Consider the following 25,640-nt stretch of genomic DNA (forward strand, 5'->3'; position numbering starts at 1 on the left):
TCAGTAAGCTATAATCACATACTTAAAATCCAAAATTTCAAGTCTGTAGGTCATTTAGTTCCGAAGTTAAGTGAAAGCAAAGTTTTGCATTTATGACACTCACTCTTTATTATGTGTCACAACAATGTCAAGTCACACATCATTAACTATAGTAATAAAGAAATCGCAGTACGGAACCTTAGACTTGGCACGACTTTATCTAGATTTCATTACTTTTTAGAGTTAAACAAGCAGCTCTATCGAGACTTGGCTAGTTTTTACAAAATGTTTGGGTGGGATATACATTACACGCTATTATTCTAAATTAGAATCTATAAAAATATAGCGCAATTTGTTTTATCGCTTTATGGGTTTATACCACAAGCAAATTTAACTTATTGCTCCACCGTCATAAAACAACCGCTTTCGGGATTATCAATTTATGGCACCTAGATATTTTGTATCGTAGTAAAATAGTCTTATTACCCCTAAAACGAAGCAATGATAGCCTAGTAGTTCTGACTTCGGCCTCCCTTTCTAGAGGACAGAATTCGATCCCCGGCACGTACCACTTCCAACTTTAGAATTCACCTATTGGAATTACTTTTAGAGTAATTAAATAGTCTTTTGCTTTTACAGTGATGGAAAACATTGTGAGGAAACCTGAACGCCTAAGAGTTCTCTATAGAATTCTCAAAGTTATGTGAAGTCTACAAATTCAGACTTAGCCATCGTTTTCAACTACGACCTAACCCCGTCTCATTTCGAGAGGAAACCCGTGCCCAATTATAGTGAAATCGATTAAACGGTCGACACTACCATTTTACCAATTATGACAGTAAACCCATAAACGTATTTTGAACCTAATGGAATATAGGCCACCGACTCCACCTATTTGTTAAATGTATGACCTCTGTTATTTAATCAAGGTATGAACTTTTAATAGGTTAGGTACCTATACCTTGTTTTAACTTAAGTATAGCTTAATGTTAGATTTCTACAATAATTTAATTTCTCCAGCCTGGTTTTAGTTTTTGTTGAACTTATAATTTACTAGCTGTTGCCCGTGTTTATTTCGCTTTTTTTAAAACCCTTTGGAATCGTTTGTTTTCCCTCTTAAATTACCTATTGTGAGTAATATGGTTTATTCTTCACAGTAGGTAATGTGGTGTATTCACATAACTGTGAGTATACCAAGTCGCAGAGACAATTTCCATTGTTAAGTTAACCAACCTGATCGTTCTATTCAGGAATCGTTTCAACAGCGTCAATCGCTGTAAGTGAGCTTATAACATGTATTACTTACGTGAGTGTTTCTGTGGCTAGTTATATGTAGTTTCCATAGCGATAAATGCGTTGCAAAAGCTATTACGGATTTTGCGTTACTGTTTCAGGTACTTAAATATGTATAATATGTTTGATTAAGTAGGTACTATGATACACCAACCTACTAAAGTTGTATGAAGTAAGGTGATGTGATGTATAGGAGAACACAAATTAATGCAATCGGTTGATTGTTAAGTTACTCAAAGTCAATAACTAGATGAATATACGACTTTTAAGATTCGAATTCGGTTCCATGACTTAGAAAGCACGTAAAGCTGCTGCCACCAATAATACCTGGTAATGATCATGAGATAATATCCCGCAAACTATTCATTTCAGTAGCGTGGTACAAGTAGTATCTCCCTCCCTTGAGTTGTGAAGTTGATGATGATGACTTATATGTTTACATTTTTACAGAACACAAAGAAACCGGTCCATGAACGACCAACATGGGGCAACCAAATCGAATTTCTGATGTCATGCATCTCGACATCGGTAGGTTTGGGAAATGTATGGCGCTTTCCTTTCGTAGCGTACGAGAACGGGGGCGGTGCGTTCCTCATCCCTTATATTATTGTACTGATAGTCATCGGTAAACCTATGTATTATCTTGAAACAGTTCTTGGACAATTCAGTAATAGTAACTGCGTTAAAGTGTGGGCACTTTCGCCGGCTATGAAAGGTAAGAATAAGTTTATACTTTCATATAATATAATCTCAGATCCACATAATTAATAACATAAAGAAACAATGTACACAACTTATAATGAAGCATCAAAAACCACTCAACTTTAGAATGGTTCACTCCAACGAACGGTTAGTCACTGCACACCATTTAATAGTTGACAGCAATTATTTTACCTGTTATGTTCTAAGCGTTCACTATAAAATGGGAAAATGAGACGTGCGCGGGGCGTTTTCACTGTTTTAGGACACAATGCATTACAAACAATAATGTCTGACTGAGGATTCTGTATGTTCTTAACTTAATGCTTAGATCAATAACACATCTATTAGATGTATTTTCTGTCGTCAAAGAGTCCGTGCAAAAAAAAAGATTTCACTCATTGAGATACTATTTTCTTGTGAAAAAGCTAATGTGTTCGTGTTTAATGTCTCAAAAAGCAATAAAGGTGACGGAATATTTAAAACAATATTTACATAAGTCAAAAACTCACACACGTTTGCACGTAGATTCACACATAGATATAAGACCACAACTACTTGCAGCAAATGTTATATCAAATCTTTGCCCTACCTATTAAATCGCATGTGTTTATAATTACACCGGCAACCAAACCCTTCAGGTCGGAACACAGCATTCCAAAATATTTACGGCAAAAATATGGCGGTAGTACTTCCCCTGAAGAGCTCTGTCACAAAAAGTGCCACTACTACTTTTTTCTTATTCATGAACTTTTACAGGTACCGGATATGCGCAAGCTTTGGGCGCTATGTATTTAGTTTCATATTACGTTTCAATCATCGCCCTGTGCTTCTACTACCTGGCAATGAGCTTCCAGGATCCTTTACCCTGGGCAATATGCAATCCCAATTGGAGAGATTGTGTACCTTCAGGAGAATCAGTTAATATGAGCGCCATAGAAGGCAGCCCCTCAAGCAGTGCCGAGCTGTATTTCACGTAAGTTTTAGTTTTACCTATGAATAAATTCATTAATGAATGTTTTGTGTGTATTAAAATAATCGTTGATTATTAAACATGGATCCCCCATGTTCCATAACTATTAAAATACTGATAACAGGTAATGTTATATACCTGTCAAGCGAAAGTTGTAAAAAATAGGTAATAGACCTATTTACCTATCTAAAAAGAAACTAATTAGGTCAAAGGCAATATTTTTTTATTTCACTACAAAAGTACTCATTGAATTTCAGAAAGACAGTCCTTCGTCGGTCAGACGGAATTCACGATGGAATCGGTAAGTTTATTTACATTTTGAAACACTTTTACAATTTTTGTAAGTGTTTCAAAATGTCTAAATCGTCACTTCATTTGCCATTCTACAAGAGTTTGGTTTTTTAAACCGCATCGTTGTTTAATCATCGCAAAAAATAGTTTGAAAATATTTCTCCTTATTATTCCTGAAGTAGGTACTTATGTGAAGCGTAAAATCTGACATTAAGAGTTTTGATAAAAGTTGATTTTATATATCTGTATATGACGAGAAATTAAAGGCATTTCTGTAGCTAAGAAGTATTTCTTTAAAGAGGAGAGTTGATAAAACTATGGGAGAAGATACATTGTTATCCTTTCCCCGGAGACATAATTATCTCCATGCTAGCCGTGCTGGGATAAAAAGTATCCGTCTCCGTCCTTTAAACTAACTCGTAACTAAGGTCGTAAGGGAAGGACAAACAAACACGTTTTCGTATTTTTTATATCAGTTCATATTATATTATATTTCAGGTGTTCCATTATGGGATCTCACTCTCTGTTTGCTGATTTCTTGGATTATAATATTCCTGATCGTCGCCCGAAGCGTGAAGAGTTCTGGCAAAGCGGCCTATTTCCTCGCTTTGTTCCCTTACGTTGTGATGCTCGTCCTTCTTATAAGGTTTTTTTTTATTTTCATAATTCATTTCGACATATTAACTGAATTGATAAATAAGTTTATTTATACTAACAAAAAAAAAATTGCAAAACCTACTCGCTGAGTACTATATACCAGCCTGTACAATAATAACATTGTGTAATATTTCCAGAGCTGTAACCCTTCCTGGGGCAGTAAATGGAATTCTATTTTTCGTTACACCGGTTTGGAGTAAAATCCTTGAAGTTCGAGTAAGTACTAAACTATTACTACCTAGCATGAGTAGGTATAGCGTTGATCGCCTTAGTAGGAACTTCAGCCTTCCCTTTCAGTGGGACCGAGTCCGATTCCTGGCACACCTGTCATAGAACATTTTAAGAAATTAAATGTCACTTTTATCTTTTATCGTTGAAGGAAAACACATTGTTCTCAACGGCATGTAAAGTCAAAAACCCTTCTCATTCTGAGAGGAGACCCGTGCCCTGTAGTGGGCCGGTAAAAGTTTAATAATGATGATGATAATAAGGAACATAACATTTATTATATTTCATCAAATATAGCAGTTGGAGAGATCTATATAATTCGATTCTTTTTCCCATTGCCGCTAGATCATGAGAATCATTCTAAAATGGACAAGTGTATTTTAAAGTAGGTACATAAGCGTAGTCACGGCTTCGACGCTGTGACATGCCACATTCAAGCTTTGTGTCGTTGCAACGCATGTACGCTACGTACGTACGTTGATCCATTGCAACATCGTAACGCAACGCTAGATAATGAAGCAACGCGCTGCGTCGAGGCGACATAACGCAACGCACTGATAAGATTTCGCCCTAACTCACTCAGACACTTGGATATTGTCCAAACGAATCGTTCGTGTAAATTTTCAGCTCATTTGTAAAGAAAAACACTTGCCAGTTTTTTTTTAAATAGGAAAAAAATTATACTGTGGAACAAGTTGTTTGTCTTTGAATCTATTTTGAAACATTTTACAAAAATTTTATGAGTGTCTTTGGTATAGGCAGGTACATTAGAGACTTACTATTTAAAAGATTCTTAAATAGTAAGTCTCTAATGTACCTGAGACTTACTATTTAAAAATCAATCAATGAAAAAATCAACAATTAAAATAACAAATCAATGAATGAAATGGTCTGACAAGAGGTTCCACAATGATGATTAGAACTATACCTACCTAAGAATTAGTTAGGTATACAAATTAATAAAAAATGCAATCTCATTCTCGCTGATATTATTACCTACTCACTTACATTGTTTCAGTAGACAATTTATAATCTAAGCAAACACGAATAATTTAGGTATAAATCAATCATTTTGATGAGTTATTTATATGCGCTATCGTATCAAAAATTGCGATAACTTGTAAGTAATTAAAAATTTATCTTTAAAAAGTAAGTGCTTGCTCATTTTAAATTTCACTAATCATTCTGATCACGATCAAGTTTTTGGATCCAGTTTTATCTTACCTTTTCTGGTTAGGGAACACAATAAATTATATCTCCGCTAAAACTTTAAATTTATTTATTATCGAGTTGTCTTGAGAATTTTCAGAAATCGCCACGTCTAGCAGAAGTATTAGGTAGGAAGGAACGCTTTGCAGACAGCAAAAGGGAAATGTAGACACGTTAATAACGGCTATAATCATCCTTAAAAAAATCAAACATTCATATTTTGTTTCAGGTATGGTATGCTGCAGTTACTCAAGTATTTTTCTCTTTATCAGTTTGTTCGGGTACATTGATTATGTTCTCTTCCTACAATGGATTTAAACAGAACGTTTACAGGTAGGTCACTTTTATTTCCAAAGTAACCCCCCCCCCCCATAGCACCGTATTGGCTATATAATTTTCTGTGACTGGAAGCTACAGGGATCGTTTTGAATAATCATATAGACGCACTAGCGGGTAAACTCAGAGTTAGTTTACTAACGTTGCGAGAGTTAGACTTGAATATTTTGCGCACCTACTTTAACAGAACTACTTATACGGTGAGGATGATGACAAGTGACGAAACGGGTACCAAATGAACAACTTAAAAATGTTAGATACTGTAAAAACGCTTTGTGTAAGGAAGAAAAATTCAAGTACCTAATGCTTACGATAATTCCTCGTATTATATTATACTTACTCGTAACATTACGCTGTATATAATTATTACTTACACTTAAGACTTTTGACTTTGGGCAATGACTGACCCATTACTAAAAGTCGAACACTAAGTGTGTGTCGGAGCAGTAAGTTCATTGACCGGAATCGCAACGGCAGGAATGAGGTATACTATTTTTTTTTCTTTTTAGGGACTCCATGATCGTAACAACATTGGATACGTTCACCAGTTTAATGTCAGGTATAACAATTTTCGGCATTTTGGGTAACCTTGCATACGAATTGGGTTACGACGATATAACCAAGGTCATAGGCAGTGGTGGCACCAGTTTGGCCTTTGTATCCTACCCAGACGCCATTGCGAAATCACCAGTTGTGCCTCAGGTAGGTTACTAAATTATTTTTTCCCATCCAAATCAAAACTCCACCTCATAATGGTCATAGCCGCCAGTGAGTCGAAGGTAATGCAAGATTTACTAAGCGGATGAAATTGTTTATATAACAAGATGAATTGAAGATGAAGCGCACTTAACTGAAATAAAATTTACTTCAATTAATCGTTGTATATATTACCTATAGGATAATGTGGAAATCCCTAAACTGCCGGAAACGGAAAAATAAAAACAGAGTGTGAAAAGGAAGCCTAAAAATGCTGCATTGATAGTTGAATGCTACTGATAAACTCAAAGTCCTGATTCACTATTAAATTCTGATAACCCAAGTATATTGTGACGATTAAATTAACTATCCTTGTATGAAGATGGGTCAAAATTTCAACTATTTTAGGTTAGGTTTTCGCCAGTTTCTTCTTCTACAGAGTTTATATATTTGCAGCTATTCTCCGTGTTATTCTTCCTGATGATGGCCACACTGGGCATTGGGTCGGGCGTGGCGCTTCTGTCAGTGATCAACAGTGTTCTGCTGGACGCCTTCCCACGCGTGCCCACGCATTTCATGTCCGCTGGAGTTTGCATCTCAATCTTTCTAATGGGACTCGTTTATGTCACCCCTGTAAGCTACCTTTTTCCTACTAACCGATCTTTACTAATCGATCGTCATGAAAACGCCTGAAATGGGTTAGATGAAACCAGTAATTAAACGCATGCGGTCTACATCCCCTTTCTTTTATTCCACTTCAAGTTAGCCCTTGACTGCAATCTCACTTGATGGTAAGTTATGACGAAATCTAAGATGGTAACAGGCTAACTTAAACCTGTCAGGATAAGGCAGTAATATTAAATAAATATCCCTAGTCGGTTTCTACGCGGCACCGCTGCCGGCATGGCTGCCAGCCGCCAGATCAGAGATTTCAGGAACTATAAATTCCAAATTGCCCCTACCGAGGATCTATCCACGGTTCACTATAAGATCAAAGCGCACTTCTCCTAAAACTAAAATAAGATAAAATAAATCTATGATTGATCCAAAATTATGTATTTTAAATTCTAATTCCATTGATTGACTAAAGTAGAGCTGGTATATACTTTTTTTTTACATTATACATTTCTAGGGAGGTCAATACGTTCTGGAAATAGTCGACCATTATGGTGGAACTTTTATGAGGCTGTTCTCCGCTATTGCAGAAACGATTGCCATATTTTGGATTTATGGTAAGTTTTTTAACCACATTACGGAGCATTGTGATGAAAGGGGGAATCTCGCGCGAGCTCATAAATGAATTTGTACTTTGGAAAGTTGATATCAAATAATTCCCAAACCATTGGGACACATTACGTAATTGTACATGCCAACAGAGTTGAAATGAACTCAGTTTGAAACTTGGATTCAGAATGCAAAATATGGATTTAACAGGCAACTTTCCACAGTAACTAGCTACATTTGATTTCAACTGATATATATATATATAGATTCGGTATACATGCTAAGGAACTACATGCGCAGCAATACTGCTTTGCTACGGGAATAAGCATGGCGGTCGTAGCTTCGCCGGACGAGCTAAACGAACGCAGAAAGCTCTTAATGTTTCTGTTAATTTGCCCTTTCTGGAAAACGTAATGGGGATTCTAATCATTGCCTCTTGTGTTTGCATTGAGAAGTATAACATGCTTCGCTGACTAGAAGTTTTAAACTATCCTACAGGCATTCGTGTTTTACCATTGAGCGACTTCTAAACTATTTTTATGATCAAATAACTTTTTTCCAGGACTTGAAAATTTATGTCTTGATATTCAATACATGCTTGGCTTTAAGACTTCGTTCTTCTGGAGAGTTTGCTGGGCTATCGTCACGCCGCTTCTCATGACAACTGTGTTCTTCTACGCAATGATAACATCGGAGAGAATCTTATTTGGAAAAACGTACGAATATCCTGAGGAAGCGTATAGTAAGTACTTGTATACTGAGTGGAGAGGTTTTTGATGCTTTAATATTATTCGTGTACACGATTTATGTACTATGTACTTGATTCTGTGGCTGATTTTGGTTATTCATTAAAGTGATAAAAAAATTTGCTAATTTTTCATACATTAAGTATAATAAAAATTTACTAGAGCTTCCAAATAAATATGCAAAATTTCAAGATAGTCTTATTTTCAGTTGCTGGACAGGTTCTTCAATATGTCGGAATGGCGTTGGTTCCCCTGTTCATAGCACTCGCTTTGTGGAAATATAAAACTGGACATATCATTGAGGTAAGACGGAATTCTTTTTAATCTGAATAAAATACAAATAGTTTACCTAGGTGCTGAACCCAGGAATAAAACATAAATTGTTAATTAACTAAACTAAAGCTGCGCACCTCTTCTGCGAACTATTTGGTACCTACTCAAGAGTTGGGTTCTGGACATCCTTTCAGCGCTCTAAGATCTTGCTTATAGACGAACAATTCGCTAACGACAAGGTCTTTCAACTGGAACTCAAACCATACGTCAACAATATAGTTGGGGAGCCCAAGCAGGGATTTACCCGAGCATTTCAGAAAAACGTTAGGGGGGCATCCTTACATCTTGTGTGATAGGTACAGCTACCATAGCTGAGCCCTGTACAGTGTACATTATGGTCAACGTAGGGTAGATCAGATTAGTGAAAAAACCCATTCGAACGCGTCAGATTATTATACAGACACTTCATCTTGATGTCCTTGTCCTATTGACCCATAATCTGACAATTATGTGTAAGTGTTCCACGCACACGAGTTGCAAAAAATATGGTGCAAATCTGCCATGACCTTTGGTAGCTTCCTATCAATGTCTGACACGCTCGAATAAATCTTTTTTTCCCTATTTTCTACCCCTTCGTAAGGCCTCACTATGCAAAACGATTAGTATTTTTCTTCTATCAGAAGGACGTGAGACGCATAAGCTATTCATGTTGGTAGCGCTCAAGTATTTCTTTGTGACCCTTTACTTTGTAGCGTCTAACCTTCACAATTCAATAGGTCCCCACGACTCTAAAGTAAATCCCAGAATCTTCGAATGCCGACCCCTCTTATACGTCAAGCGAGCGGTCAATCAACCCCCTAAACCCGCAGACCTAAACCGCTCACACAAGAAAACAGATTCTAAAACGTTTATTGGATTTCGTTTTCGTTTATATTAAAAAGCGTTTAAATTTGAGGGGTAGATACTTAATTGTTTTTATTTGGATATGAATATTATTTATTACAGTAAACTTTCCTAATTTCCTTTACATAAAAACATTTGACGGCCTTAATAATCATTTACATTTCAATCGATGAACAAGGTTATAACAATTTCTCCAATTTTTAATGCTGAGACTTGGCATAGTTAATTAATAGATATGTGTTTTATGTACAGACGATCAAATCAGCTTTCCGCAAGAAGACGTCCTACGGTCCGACCGATCCAGTGAGATTCGAGGAATGGAAAGCATTCAGACGGCAAGCAAAAGAGGAACGCGTATATCAACGAAAGAACTGGTTCCATCACATATGCATTACATTATTTAAAGGATACAAAGCGACGGGAAATTCTGCAAAATAGACGTGATCTCTACAACTACGACTTATAAAAATGACGGTACCCGTCTTTATTTAATTAAGTACTTTTCTATTATGTCTCAATATTTAAATTAATTATTTTAGTTATAAGTACACCTACGAATCATCGTGGATTAGGCATTAATAGGCATTGTTTTTTGTCACCAATGAAAACGGGCATTAGACTCTAAGGATTATTCTTAAAAACATGTAACAAATACCATCATTATCCATTACCGTTCCGCTACATGGCACGGGTCTCCTCTCACAAAAAAGGGTTAGGCCGTTATGCTTAGGCTTGTGAAGTCTGTGCCTTTGTGAAGGTTATGGAGAACTCTTAGGCATCCAGGTTTCCTAACGATAGTTTCCTCCATCAATCCTTCACCTTAAAGCAAGCGATATTTAAGTTGCTTAAATTTAAAACGCTCATAACTCCCAAAAGTTAGAGCTCCTTGCGGGTATTGACCTCGGTCCCCTCGAAAGCGAAACCCTAACCACTAAGATAACTCCGTTTAAAAAATATTGATAAAATTTGTAAAGTAATTTTAATGTTATAATCGTATTTTAATTTTAATCCGACAGCACTAGACTTTGTTTTTTGGGTTCTTGAAATCCCGCTTTTACCAAACCTTGCAAGGCCTCAAACATAATACAAGGAGAGTTTAGTAAAATTATTAAATACGCCGTAAAACCTACACAAAATGTGCATCAAAATGGATATTTGACTTATATTATTTTTTAACTCATATGACTGTTCATATGAGTAAAAAAATAATATAAGTAGCTGTACTTGGAAAAAAGAGATAAATATTTTTAATTACCAATATTTAAAAAACTTGTTAGTGAACATGTAGAAAATACCGTTCAGTTAAGTTAATGTGACCTCTTTCTTATAAAACGATTTGTATTATCGCTCGCTAACTTTTTCTATAACCACTCGCAAAAAATTTTACTTTTAAATAATATGGTACATTTGTAAAGCACTTTGAGATTTTGTATCTACTAATTTTAAAATATTATTGTATTTTCGATGTTTTTGTGTTCTTTTTGAGAAATAAATGTGTTTAAGCTGAATTACTAACAAAATGGCAACCAATTTTCCCTATTACACAATTTTTTTAAATAACAAACAAAAAGTGCTCAGTTCTTAAAAGCATAGATATATTTACTACGCACACCATGTCAACTGAAGATAAAATTCTTTTTTTAGATATAGAAATAGAAATAGTCAATTAGTCAACTTGAAATGCGAGCTTTGTTTTTTGTCAGTCAGAATATGCTATGCGAAGGCCATTTGAAGTTTCGATCTGTGTAAAGCGAGTTAATTAAGTAATAAAGACTTGAAAAAACTATCCATTTTATTATATGCCAAACTGTTACCAGCTATTTTCTGACTCCGCTTCACACACTATTTAAATATAGAGAAGTCTGGACCACACCGCGAAGACCTCTCCATAACTATCATTTTGGCCACGGGACTATCGGCAAAGTGTCTTCCACTTTAAAAAGTATATGGAAATATGATAATCGTGCCAAAGGTACAGTCAAGCACTTCGCGGCGGTGATAGCCATACATAAATAAATATAAATAAATAAATATACTACGACAATACACACATCGCCACCTAGCCCCAAAGTAAGCATAGCTTGTGTTATGGGTACTAAAGATGACTGATGAATATTTTAATGAATTATATATACATAAATACTTAGAAAATAAATATAAACACCAAGACACTGAAAACCACTTATGCTCATCACACAAACATTTTCCAGTTGTGGGAATCGAACCCACGGCCTTGTACTCAGAAAGCAGGGTCGCTGCCCACCGCGCCAGTCGGCCGTCTGCCGTATACATATAAAACCCACATACGAATAACTACATACTAATATAATAAAATAAACCAGACTACACAATTACAACCACATTATTGATAAATAAGTATAAAAAATAAATATATACTAGTATAGTGTACGACAGTCCCGTGGGTAGCAACTTACTGAGAAAGTTTTTTTTATCGTAATAATAATTGAGGGAATAAGCGGATGTTCCAATTGATTGCAAGTGAAAAAGCATCGCCTACACACAGAGCAACGCTTCGCAGAGCATCCAAGTAACACCTATCCTATCCTATAAAGTGCCGCCCGGTGTATATCAACCTTTACAACTAAATTACAAGTTGTAAAACTTCATGCCAAAACTCAAACAACGTTGCAAATCAGGGACGGGTGCGACGTACTTAAAAAGCGAGTCCAGGAAGTAAGAATGAGAATCGTAATCTGGAATGTAGGAACGATGGAAGAGGGAGAGACCTAGCGGATGTTTTAAACAGGAGAATAATTATAAAATATTAGAAAGGAAGGAGAAATGCTGCACGTTTTCAAGAAACTAGGTGGAAGGGTACAAAAGCAAGGGAAATTGGGACGGGCTATACATTTTTCTGTAGTGGAAGTGAGCTGAAAAACTCACGGGTGACGGGTGTAAACAGAGTGAAACACCGAATCATAGTTGTTAAGGTAATCCAACAAAACTTTGTGGTAGATATGATAAGTGTGTATGTGCTGCAGACGTAGGACGTGAGGATGCAATGAAAGAAATGTTTTGGAATGATTTTGATAGAGTTATGATAGGTGTATCACAACTGGAAGATATCTATACTAAAGGGAATGCGCAAAAAGTATTAAAAGAAAAGAAGGATTCCTTTAAAGATTGGAAAGGTGTGTAATAGTGACACTATTATGAAAGAGAAAAAAAAAATTGACAAAAAAGCGCAGATTTTTTTAGACAGCTAAAAAGCAAGAAATAAATATATTCTACTACATTTTAAGTCTGTGCAATTAAATGTAGAAAATTAATGATACTTTCCTAATATACAACTATATAAAACGGAATACGATGTATATAGTTAGGAAAAAACTCACCCAACATTTATCGGTGAGATGATTTTTTTTTCCAAATTAAGTTTACATGACGCTTTGTCAACATGTGCACTTGTAATTCAGTCCATATTTTTGTGCGTGTGCTATATTTAAAAACGTGTAATATGCATGTTGTTAGTGCTCTTAATAAGAAAATAAATAAATGTATGATCTATACATGGTAACTTTCTACATTTTACTTATAACAAAGTCGGTTGTTTTGTCAAAAAAAGGAAATTTCACGCTTTTTAGTGGTATAGCTAGTTATAATAGCAGAATATCACCTACTCATAACCTTATTACATTAGATACCAGCCAATAAAACACCCGTCAAAATATGGGCCAGCCATTTCAGAGATTAGCCGGAACAAACAGACAGACAGAAAAAAATAAATAAAAATATTTTGGTGTATGTACCGTATATATAATCTTTTACAAGTGGTTAAAAACGGTTATTTCAATATTACAAACAGATACACACATTTTATTATATATTTGGATAATATTGCATGTCTTGTATTGCTCCATAATTGAATCATCTGAAACCGCAGGGAAGCTATACTTTGTCTAATTTAGGATGACAATTTTGGCAGGTGAACGCCCATAAAGTTTCGTATTAATTTCCGGTAAAACAACATCATATCAACCCATTACGGGCCCACTACAAGACACGGGTCTTCTTCCACAAAGAGAATTGGTTAAGGCCGCAGTCCACCACGCTGGCCCAGTGCGAATGGGTGGACTCCACACACCTTAGAGAACATTATGGAGAAAACTCCGGGAAGCCAGTTTTCCTCACGATGTTTTCCTTCTGTTAAGTTAGTGGTGCGTGCCGGGGCACTCCAACTCGGCCTCCACGAAAGGAAAGCCGACGCTTTACTCACTAGGCTATCACCGCCTTTCAGGTAAAACATAATACAAATATATTCGTACTTCATTGATGGGCAGAAAGTACATCTATAGACCATCGAAATCGGTTTTAATATAAAAGAAATCGAACATTCAATTAACACAATAATTAACTTACAATACTATTGTATTTGTTAATATTAATGTTATTTGCAATAATCTATCACGCATTTATTTGTTTTAAAATAAGAAATTATTACACACTATTGCCAGTCGCATGGCACGTAAAATTCAAAAATGGGAATGATTTTATCAAAAATAGAACTGAAATATTAGATGTTTTGTATTATTAATTATAATCTGGCGATGTAGCAGTGCCATGCAGCTATCGACTCCAAGTTCTATGAAAAAAATAGTCAAAAATAAAGACTAAACAATTGAGAATAAAACGAACTTACCAAGTGAAGTTCGTGAGAGAAGTGAAAATCGTTAATTATGGGAGCAGCTTTTTTCAACGCGATTTTGGTTAACATTATTGTATCTGTCAAAATTATCATCCTAAATTATACAAAGCATAGGGACAAATAAAAAGCAGTTCTTATACTTATAATTTATTAGGTAAATAACTGACTATAATAAGACAAATTGTAGTACAATAAACCATTTTACCTAAAAACTTAGGTTGTTAACATTTCTATTTAGTAGTATGTATCTCTATGTAAAACTTACACAGTGACCTTCAAAACACAAACTTATTTAATAAAGATTATAATATTATAGTATGTTTTAAGCAATCTACTTGTGTTTCGACTTCTTTTTCTTCTTGCTAGACTTTTTCTTATGCTTACGCTTCTTTTTCTTCTTCTTGTGATCATCGGAACTGGACTCTGAGTCACTATCGCTGTCACTAGCGGCGCGTTTTTTCTTTTTCTTGCTGCGTTTCTTTTTCTTTTTGCGCTTGCGAGCATCAGATGAAGAAGATGACGTTGAAAATTCGGAATCAGTTGTAGATTCACTATCAGAGTCTGGTTTCTTTTTAACATTTGTCAGATCTAACTTAATTGTCTCACTATCATACTTGGCTTTCTTTGATTCACTAACTCCAGTCGGAGAAGGTTCACGTGATCGTTCACGTTTTTTATTTATCTCTTCTTTTGGTTCGTTATCAGATTCAACATTTTCGTCGTAATCAGGCTCAAAGTGTGCTTCATCGAGGGTAGACTTTTTTCTCTCGCGTTCCTGAGTCTCTTTAAGATTAGGTATAGCATTTTTATCTGGATTCCGAGAACTTGATCCCACCCGTACTTCATTTGGTAACTTTTTTTCATCCTTCGATCTTCCTAAATCTCTTTTTTTAAACTCGCTGTGGTTATTACCTTGGTAGCCATGATCAGATTTCATGGTCTCAGTAGCTACTCTTTTTTCTGATTTTGATATTTCAACTCTACTATCAGGTTTCCGACTTCGCTCTCTTTCGACCGTTACTCGACGATATTGCATCTGTTCACGCTTTGGAGTTTTTGATCTTGATTTCACTCGCTCCACTGTACTGTGGACAACACGGGGCTCTCTTGTCCGACGAACATCATCAACTTTACCTCCTAATCTTTCTTTAACTGAAAGCCGTGGAGGAGGAGTTTTAGAGTAACGTTTCTTTTTTTCGTTTGCTTCAATAGGTCTCTGTTCCTGTTCTGAAACAGGAACAGTTATTTGAATATTACTTAATGAATTCTTTGATTGTGCATCATCACCATACAATTTTAGACGATCACTACTTATCTTTTTAATTTCGATGGGCCGTAAAGAATTAATAGCTTTAGCAAAAATAGCATTTTCAGCACGTTTCAAAACTTCTGATGTAACTTTTCCTCCATCTTCTTCTTCTTCAGGGGATGTGATCTCTCCCGGTTCCTTAGACTTTTCTATATTATCGTCATCAACCTCCCATTTTGACAAAACGGGTAACGGTGCTAACATTTCCTTATTATTACTGTTATTAGTCACTTCTATATCTGCTTCCAACTCATCCACTGGAACTTGAAGTTCTATGCCATCAAAAGGTTCCTCCTTAACATTACTATCTGGAATTTTACTTTCATTTTTTTCATTGTCTTCGCCTTTTTCTTCAGCTTTGATATAATTTTCTATGATTTGTTTATCAACAGCCCCGGCGGTCTCATCGCCGTACAATACATCTTTGAGTTCTGCCGAGTTTCCTGATGGCATATGCTCCTTTGTAGGGTTTTTGTTTTCTAATGGCTCAGTTTTAATAACCACCTGTTGTTTGGTAACTCCAATATTCTCCTGTTGAGTTACTTGTAGAGTACCAGGTTTATCTGGATTATTATCATCTTTTTTAGAAACATCTTTTTCCTTCTTCTCTTTTTTGTCACGTTTTTTTTTCTTTTCTAATTCTTTTTCTTTCTCCCTCTTTTTCTTTTTCCTTTCCTTCATTTTCTTTTCCTTGTCCTTATGATCTTTACCCCTGTCTGCAGAAGATTTATCCCGAACTCTTTCTTCTTTCTTTTCCCTTCTACTATCATGATCACGAGATTTACCTCTTGGTTCACTATGTTTCCGTTCACGACCTTCTCTTCCCCGCTTAGGGGACATGCGCGTTTTCTTTTCTGGTGAAGATTTATCATGTCCACGATCCCTTTCATAATCACGATTCCTATCATATTCACGCAATCGATCGTCCCGAGGTTCTCGATTTTTATCATAGCCTGATCTTTTATCAACTTCACGAGGTCGTTCTGCTCTATCAGTTGGTTCACGATTTTCATTTACACGGTCTCTTTCTCTGCCATCTTTGTCCCTATGTCTTTCATGTTCAGAATTAGGATTACGTCTAGGACCAGATCTAGTACGTACACTTGTGCGATAGCTGGTCCGCATGTCTCTGTTGACGTTATTTTCATCCCTGAACCCATCCCTATAGTTAGAATCGTGATAAGGAACCGTAGAAGCGGGATCTCTGGAATCAGCACTCGGAGGCCTAAACGAAGGACCATCGCGGAAATTTTGGGGTAAGTTTTCACGAAAGTTGCCTTCTCTATATGGATTATTTCTAAAATTACTATCGCGAAATAGTTGTTGTTGTCCGTTTCTAAAATTGCCGTCACGATATGGAGCTTGTACTGAAGGATCCCTATAAGGCTGTCCATCTCTATAAGATACAGGTTGATCACGAAAGTGTCCAGGCGGTCTAAAATTATCTCTGAATCGTTGTGGCTGGTCCCCTACATGAACAGGTATATCGCCTTGAACCGCTGGCAGCCCTGGTGCATCCCTATAACCAGGTGGTCCTTCAACAAATGGAGCTCGGTAGGGATCCCTATAATTAGGCGGTGGCAACCTATCACGATCTAGTACTCCCGATGGACCAAAAGCAGGTTTTTCAAATGGAGACGGTTCAAATCCAGGAACCGGTGGATCTACACCAGGGGGAATATCTTCAAAGGGCGGAGGATCATAACGTCCTCGATATCCCGGCGGTGGATCGTTTTGTGTAATATTTCCCATAAGAGGAGGAATAGGTTTTCCGATGAGAGGAGGAGGGTATCCGGGCGGCGGACCGTTGTGTCTTGATCCATACCTGCAAAACATAAGATTACAGAATGTTTACGTCAAAATCAATGTAGGCAAAATCAAAACTTATGAATGAATATATTGAACAAATTTAAATATTTCTTTAGTAATGTATGTATATTATTGAGGAGAAGTGTCAGCGGCTTCGCCCGCTATTTGCATATTCAGTATACTCAAATAAGTGTAAGTCAAATATTTCTTTATCCAAATAGGCACATAGATGACACTTTCGATGCGTACATTACATGTAAATTGTGACATACAAATAATATTTGTATACACACACCTATTTCCCCACTTAGTTAAATTTATACATGCAAAAGTTGTTGCGTGAAAGAAGAAGAAACCTACAAATCCACTTTCGACAAACAAATTCATAAGTTTTTCGGATTAAAAGTAACCTGTAAATTAATACAGTACAATACCTAAGATACCTATCTAATTACCAAATTTCATCGCAATCCGTTCAGCCACTTCAGAGTGAGATACTTAGTTATAGAATTACTCTTTTAGAGATGTTCAATAAGAGCCGTGAATTTTTTTAGGATGAGTAGCCTTTTCGTTAGAAGTAGATAAGTTAGCCGTATGTCACTATGCGGCCCATTAACTCAAGTCTATGCAAAAATTCACGCAATCTGTTATCGGTTGCAGTGTGATCGAAAGACACAACAACACACACTTTCGCATTTATAAAAAAAAATTTAACAATAGAAATAACGAATTCTAGAGGCTTCACAGCTTATGAAAATGTTTTTATTATACCCGCGCGCGATCTGAATTGACCGGCCTGAAATAAGTGCAGATATGGTTCAGGTCGTAAAACGTCTCCGAGGCAGTCAGCCCAACTTAGTAGGTAAGACTGTGCGATTTGCCACAAACCAATCTTATTCAAGTAATTAGTTTTTATTAGAGTTTTGCCTTACGGAGAGAACCTGGAAAAGGATTTTATTTATCTACCACAAACATAAAATATCTAAGTAATTCTGCAAACTGTGGTTTTCATTATATCGTCTTTAATTGTAAATCATAAATTTTGTAGCAAAATATATAGTAAAATACTAATGCGGGTTCGATGATAGATATCCCACCGATTTTTTTTAGTTGATTCAACGGATTTAACACACTAAAAACGAATAAAGCACAGTAGAATTACCAAATGAAATAAGGGAATAATATAATGATTATCAATTAGACTTGATTTTTTTATTTTATTAGTTAATATCAAAAACCATTTTTCATCATCACCATCATTCAGAATTGTTATCACCAATATGTTTGACATCATATTTAATACCTATATCTGTTTGAAAAAATACTCGAATTTCCTTTCTTTTACAATGTGTCCCATTGCCTATTGATTTGACGATAAAGTATTACGCTTCCTAACCATCCAACCTTCTACCCATCACTTTATGCTGAGTTATTTAAAAAAGGTTCTTAAATAATACCAATAATTATTACTACAAATATTTTTTATTTAAGTTTTACAAAGAGTTCAAACAGAAACTTTTTCAAACTATGTCGGTGCCATTAAACTATTTTCAAGATACCCCTTGACATATGGGCGACGGTTCAAAGTTGGCAGTTATATGCGTCCTAACCAAATCCAGTCTATTTTTTAATATTGCAGAAATATTTTTTTTTAAATTAAAATATAGGAATCGGTGCATCATTAAAATCTATCTCGAAAATAGTATAACAGCAAATATGTTATCACATAGAGTTTTTGACGCTCATGACACAATGAAGAACATCGTAACACTAAGTCACTTAAACATCAGTCAAAAGAGGTAGATAGACATGAAACGATTGAGAGCGGTAACAGATTAGTCTTTTGCGCATATCAGCTCGTTTTTATGAGCGGTTTCGCTAAAAGCTCGGAGGTATACGCGCTTATAAGCTGCTAAAGGTTCTTGCTAAGGGCTGGTAACAAACATGCTTGAAATAGTGCCTGTAGGGAAATATCGCGTTAAATGCGCAGAAAAGTTCTAATCTGATATTACTGTACTTAAACAAAAAGTTCTTATCTGATATCGCTATACTTCGCTACTATACTATATAGTTTATTTAAACCAATCAATCAATTTTTATTTTGCTGGAATATGGTACATGCAAAATGTTTACATAGGTGTTAATTAATTTATACAAGTGCCACATATCCTGCGAGGATTGGCGTGCAAAAATTGTCGTTAATAATTTTAACATTTTTCAACATTAAATAACAATAGGATAAACGTGGCATAATTTCATAATAGTTATACAGTGTTTTTCCACATTACAATATGTATAGCACCATTTCAGATCTCTGAGACAAAACACTGCATACTAATTATTCCGACGTTATGTCACGGTTATGTTTGCACATTATTATTTTACACATTTAGTTTGTGGAGAGTACTCAATTTAAGTACATTCACCATAACTTGTCCCCTATCTTATATTAACGTGTAAATGAAAACCGAAATTATACTTAAACAGGCTTTAGAGGTACATTATGTAATGTCTCTGAGACTTATCTGTGGAACCTAAAGTTTTTGAGTAAATCACTGCCCTAGTTTTTACTGAAAGAAATCAGATACAGCCCTAACAAAAGATACAAAATTAAACCAAGTGAATCCTGTCACTATATTAGATACGCGTCGCGTAGCTATGGGCGTGTCGGTCTTTTATCTTCAATAGAGTTAGGGTTGTCATAAGAAAAAACAAAGAATGTTTTGAATTCGTTTTTCTGAAAAAATCAATATGATTCTTTTGATTCAATATTTTTACTGGGCGATTCTTTATGAAATATACTTATGCACCTTTCAACAGTATTTCGTAATTCCGCTACGTTTTATAATATAGGGGACTAATAAAACTTCATTCCGCTGGAATTTTAAACCGATACAGGTCGATTAACAAAATCTTGCACCTTTTCTTTACACTAGCGATTGTGCCATGTGTAAAAAGGTAATTTAATTTTTTTTTTTACATTTAATAAAACGATACACAAACCATCCAATAAAATACTCCTAGGGTGTTTAAAAACGAATCTTCGCATGGCACAATGAGATGACGACGCTCTATATATTTCTTTTTAATTTAATTTGATTCTCTTAACAGCAATCTCACCTGATATACTGAGTAATGCTGCAGTGTAATGTTGAAGCGAGCTAACCATGTCCCTTAAGTTTTCTAAACGGTGTACCGTAGTGAGAAATCGCTTGGCGGCACATATTAATTTCTCAAATTGTGAAATAACATTTATTATTAAAATATTATGTGCACCAAATGGACAAAGAAGTATTTTAGCAGCATGTTTCCGATTAACAGAGCGTGCTTTTTTCATTCGTTGTAAAAAAATCATATTTAAAAAACCATTCGGTAACCGAACGAAAAGTAAACATTTATGTGATAATTATTACTACTAGAAGCAAATAGCAGACTAAAATAGGCTTAATCAATCAATTTGACTTCATGCATATTTCGTGTCATGCAATTAACCTAATCATTGATTAAGTACGAAATGTAAGCATGTAACAAACATTCATTGAAATTGGTTGCTCGTTTCAACTTTGACTAATCGACCTATACGTACGTGCAGTACATGCAGTATCTTTGAGTTTCACTAATGTCAATCATTAATCTACATTAAAAAAAATACGAGGTTTTTTATGGCAGCCATTGTATTACAAAATACAGCGAGTCAGCAAAGCTTTATGAACGCAATAAACCTTCCTTTGTTCTGAACAAATCACATCTATTTATTAACATAAATACTTAATTAGTGTATTAAATTAGCTTATCTTATCTAAAATTACAGTACTAGTAAAACGGGAATCTATGTAATTAAAACAAATTTTGTGTTTGTATAATGTTTAATAACAAGTATTTAAAAAGTTTACTAAACAGTTATAGTATACAGGTTATTACCACTAGAAGGCAACAATAGACTTATCCAGAAAGCCTAACATAAGTAGATTAGGTCTTGTAGGATCAGCGAAGAGCGTGGTGGTAATATTGGTGCCAATTTTATTGTACTTAGTGGCGTGCAAAAAGTTTTTGACGAAGGCATAAAGCAGAAAGATGGCATAAATAAATAAAATGAAAAAAAAACTCTGTTTTCTGAGTTATATAAAATGTATTGCACCTATGAAGAAGTGCACGCCACTGGTTGTAAACAAATATCTAAAGTACATTGAAATTTCTAAAAGCAGGGCCTTCCTTTCTACAAAGGTAACTGTGAACCCCACCACATATCTCAATAAAACGTTATACATTAGGTATATTATTTCAATATAGTTCCGCAAAAGCTACAAAAATGTTTCTTTTTTTACCCCTCGCTTATCTTACCTTGTCTTCATAGACTATTTCAAATCAGTCATTAAGGATAATTCCTTAACAAATAGCAGATTTCAAATCTTCCATCATTATTTTCTCTAATCAGTCTTAAAATGTAAACACAAAACAATTATTTTTGTGTCAAAAATAAATTCTGAGAATATTTAAAACAAATAAAAACTACTATTTTTTTCTATTTTAAAAACATTTACAATATTATATGAATGGATAAAACCACTTATTTAAGTCGTGTAAAAAATTATTTTATCGTATATTTTACCCCACTGAAACAGAATCAGAATTTATTTATTATATTTGCAAATTCTAATATTCAAAATGATATAAAAAACTTTTAAATTAAAATATTATGTTGACTTTTAATCATCCTACACAAATTAAAAATAACATCTGAGTGCCTAGTGTAAGTTTTGCTACATACGTTTACTTATTCCATTGCAAAGAATAAAAAAGTTAACTACGATTTATATGATTTTGAAAGTTCACCATCACCATCTAGTAAATACAGTATTGTACTGTTTCTTTATTGTCACAGGAGCTGCTGGCCACATCTTATAGTTAAATTACACAACTGCAGTACCCCTAACCGGTTAACCAATAGAATCTAACGACTGCATCGTCATGTACCTTTAGGGGAGATTGCAGTCAAGAGCTTACTTGTAGTAGAATAAAAAAGAAACATCGTAGGACTTAATCTGTGGGATCTATCACTGAGATAAGAGGCAATCAGATTTAAGTCCAACGACGTCTCTTTTTTATTCTACTACGGATATGCATAAAAGACAAAGACAACTTATTCAATTGTGACCCACAGGTTCATAAATGATAATTATCAAATTGGCCATCTCAACAAATAAATTGGATCAATCAATCGATCGTGTGCTACTCTCAAAGCTTTTAGATAGGACCATTAAAGTTTTGTAATTAAAAAAACACTAAGTAAAAAATATATGAAAGCGCCATCTAGTAATGAGCGGCAACACTTCTAGGTCAATCGTCGCTAGACAGGCGACAGCGAAACCAGCGCGAGGCGTATAGCGTACAAAATAAAATCTTCCACTCTGATTTAATATTTAACCGTAAACGCTAAGCATTTACCTTTTAAATCACGTAAAAATACCTATATTATTATTTAAATCTCATGTTAACGATTGCAGGGTAAATCAATTATTATGAATCACTCGACATAAGAGCCCTCTACTGTTGCATAGAAATATAAAATAAAATAAGCACGTCCAAATAAAGATGCTAGATGTGTGCGTGCGAGTTAGCAGTATGTGTCGTGTAATGTTGTAATCGTGCGCTTGTACTTACAAGATTAGCATCGGTCTTGTGAGAAATTCATTCATAAATTTTGTAAGTGTGGGTGTCTGTCTATAAGCACTGCTTACGGAAGTGTATAATCAATTATGTGTTTGATTTTTTTATGAACAAAATGATTTGCTTGGTTTGTTATTGTTGTTAACTGTCATTATTCTTTTTTAGAATTAAAAATATTATTAACAAATTTAAATACCTTTCAGTGTCTTTTAAGAAAATTAGGGCACTAATATTATCGAATTAGTCTTCAACCAAAACCAGTAGAACCAAACGCTGTCTAAATTTTGAAAAATGAATAATTTACGTTTTCCAGGAATCATTGTAAAGTGAGAAAGTTAACAATAAATATTGTTTTTATTTATTGTTTACATCTCAAAATTAAATAGCGTTCGTACCCATACTAACAAAAATATTAAAGACAGATTTTGACTATTTAATTGGTGAAAGCGCTCAGGCCGCGATTGCCCGAGAGTCGCAAGTTCAAATCCTGTCGGTTCCGAAAACTTTTATATGCATTTTAAATTTAGAAAATTTTGACTAATTTCGATTGCAATATTAGCATATTGAATCGCCATTATTGTTTACCTTCGATCAATTATCTAGTGCGTTGGTGATAAATAAACGGTTCAAGTGCATAAATTCAGAAACTTATAAAAGTTTGAGTAGTGATAGTTTAATGTGTTAAGGTTAATTTATAGTTTATTCATTCATTTTATGATCAAAGCATATTCGTGCGGTCTTTGTTTTGGTTCGGTGTGCCTGGAAAAGGTACTTAAAGACAACTTTAATTTCTATCATTATATCGTAAAATTCACAAAGGAAGCTATGTACCAATGTTACAAATATCCCAAAAAAAGGTGTTAAGTAACACGTATCTTTTATATCTATATATATATAATGAAAATGGTCTTCGTTTGAGGCTCAATCACGCCTAAACCACTGATCGTATCGACATGAAACTACCACCATTCGATGCGAAATTTTTCCTAGATGGTTTATGGCTATCTATTTTTTGAATTCCAACATTCCTTCATTTTTTTATTGCTGTTTTACTTTTATGAACATTTATCCCGCTAATAAAAACAAAAGATAAGCATTTTCTCTTGATTCTTTTGTTTTCATGGATTTCAACAGAGTGTATTAAACGGATTATGGTTTTTTACATTCAGCTAAGAATCTACTCACGGTAGTGGAGAACGGCTGGACCAATTGGGCTTTTTTTTATCTTCAGAATTGTCAGGAGAAAGTTTTGTATGTAAGAAAATTTTAAAAAAGCCCGATAAAAAGTTAAAAATTTCGATGATAATCGAAGAATTCCCATCTATATAGTCACTCACCACGAAATCTCGGGAACCATAAGACTTAGAAACGTGAAACTTGGTAGGAATATTACTTTTGCTATGTAGAGGTCAGCTATGAATAGATTTTAAGAAATTCATTCCCCAAAGGGGATTGCGGGGGCGTTAACAATGAACAATTCCCGTTTTTAAACTATAGCTCCTATAGACTTCAAATTTGGTAGGAATCTTCTGTAAGAGGTGTAGAAATAGGCTATGAACGAATTTTACGATAGCTCACCCCACAGGGGGTTGCGGGGGTGGGTATTAACAATTAATATTTTTAATTTTCCAGCTAAAGCTCCTACAAGCTCCAAATTTTGTAGGAATTTTCTATAAGTGATGTAAAAATGATTTATGAACAAATTTTACGATATCCCACGCCAAAGAAGATTGCGGGGGCGTTAACAATGAAAATTTTCAATTTCCAAGCGATAGCTCCTATAGACTCCAAATTTAGTGAGAGTGTTCTATATGTAATATAAAAATGATCTTCGAGCGGATTTTACAATGGATCACCTCCAATAAGTTTCGCGGGGGTGGGTGTTAACAATAAAAAAAATTCAATTTCGAAATATAGCTTCTAAAAATTCTAAATATGGTAGGAATCTTTTATTATTCACATAAAGAAAATCTCAAAATGGATTTCAATAAAGTCTACTTCCGACAGGAATTGCGGGGGTGGGTGTTAAAATCTAAAATTCTTATTTCTAACCTGTAACTTCTACAGACTCCAAATTTGGTGTGGATCCTCGTGTATGTAGGGATATTCGTGTAAGTCTGAGAAAAGCGGAGAAAAACTCATTGAGAGGTTTCAAAAACTTAACTTTACATGTAGCTATCCAATCAACGGACTAAGAATTTTACATTCATTTTACTTTTGCAGACTACATAACCGACGAATTCTTTTATTGCGGGATCGCGGAAATGTAACAGATTAAAATGAATGCATTTTCCAAGCACATGAGATGTGGAAAAGAAATTTAGTTACTTATTCCAATAGAATTCATAAAAAACATGCACAATTAATTTTCTATAAAAAAATTGATGTCACGGAGAAAATTTTAGTTAACAGAAAATTCGGCGCACTTGAACCTAGACAGATTTCAACTTCACATATGAGACTTGCAATGACTTTAACTTAAACTTTCAATGCTCATTTCAAATTTTTTTCTTCATGTCAATTATTATTAATTTTTGGAAGAAAGGCACGGAAATGTTATAATGATTGCACATTGAAAGTTACAATGAATATTAGTGAGAAAAATCACCTGGATGAAAGATACAGGCTAAATCGATGGAATTTGGAATTTGAGTAAGTCTAAACAATATCGATGCTATGATG

The 25,640-nt window shown here is 34.8% G+C and overlaps 2 protein-coding genes across 3 annotated transcripts in view; one reads left to right on the forward strand and one right to left on the reverse strand.

Moving 5' to 3' along the window:
* LOC120629466 overlaps positions 1-9,994 on the forward strand; it is a 35,630-nt gene extending 25,636 nt beyond the window's left edge. The window contains exons 16-27 of the mRNA XM_039898406.1: positions 1,723-1,987; positions 2,731-2,947; positions 3,202-3,245; positions 3,734-3,881; positions 4,030-4,108; positions 5,559-5,662; positions 6,175-6,367; positions 6,818-6,994; positions 7,494-7,593; positions 8,148-8,327; positions 8,540-8,634; positions 9,760-9,994. Of these exons, the coding sequence (XP_039754340.1) occupies positions 1,723-1,987; positions 2,731-2,947; positions 3,202-3,245; positions 3,734-3,881; positions 4,030-4,108; positions 5,559-5,662; positions 6,175-6,367; positions 6,818-6,994; positions 7,494-7,593; positions 8,148-8,327; positions 8,540-8,634; positions 9,760-9,945 (1,788 nt within the window). The 3' untranslated portion in view covers positions 9,946-9,994. The remainder of the gene's footprint in view (positions 1-1,722; positions 1,988-2,730; positions 2,948-3,201; positions 3,246-3,733; positions 3,882-4,029; positions 4,109-5,558; positions 5,663-6,174; positions 6,368-6,817; positions 6,995-7,493; positions 7,594-8,147; positions 8,328-8,539; positions 8,635-9,759) is intronic.
* A 4,316-nt stretch (positions 9,995-14,310) lies between these two features.
* LOC120629586 (E3 ubiquitin-protein ligase RBBP6) overlaps positions 14,311-25,640 on the reverse strand; it is a 33,529-nt gene continuing 22,199 nt past the window's right edge. For both annotated transcript variants that reach the window (XM_039898558.1, XM_039898557.1), the window contains one exon: positions 14,311-17,307. In XM_039898558.1, the coding sequence (XP_039754492.1) occupies positions 14,505-17,307 (2,803 nt within the window). In that variant the 3' untranslated portion in view covers positions 14,311-14,504. The remainder of the gene's footprint in view (positions 17,308-25,640) is intronic.

The sequence above is a fragment of the Pararge aegeria genome, chromosome 14 (assembly GCF_905163445.1).
Source record: "Pararge aegeria chromosome 14, ilParAegt1.1, whole genome shotgun sequence".
Classification (NCBI taxonomy): Eukaryota; Metazoa; Arthropoda; class Insecta; order Lepidoptera; family Nymphalidae; genus Pararge; species Pararge aegeria.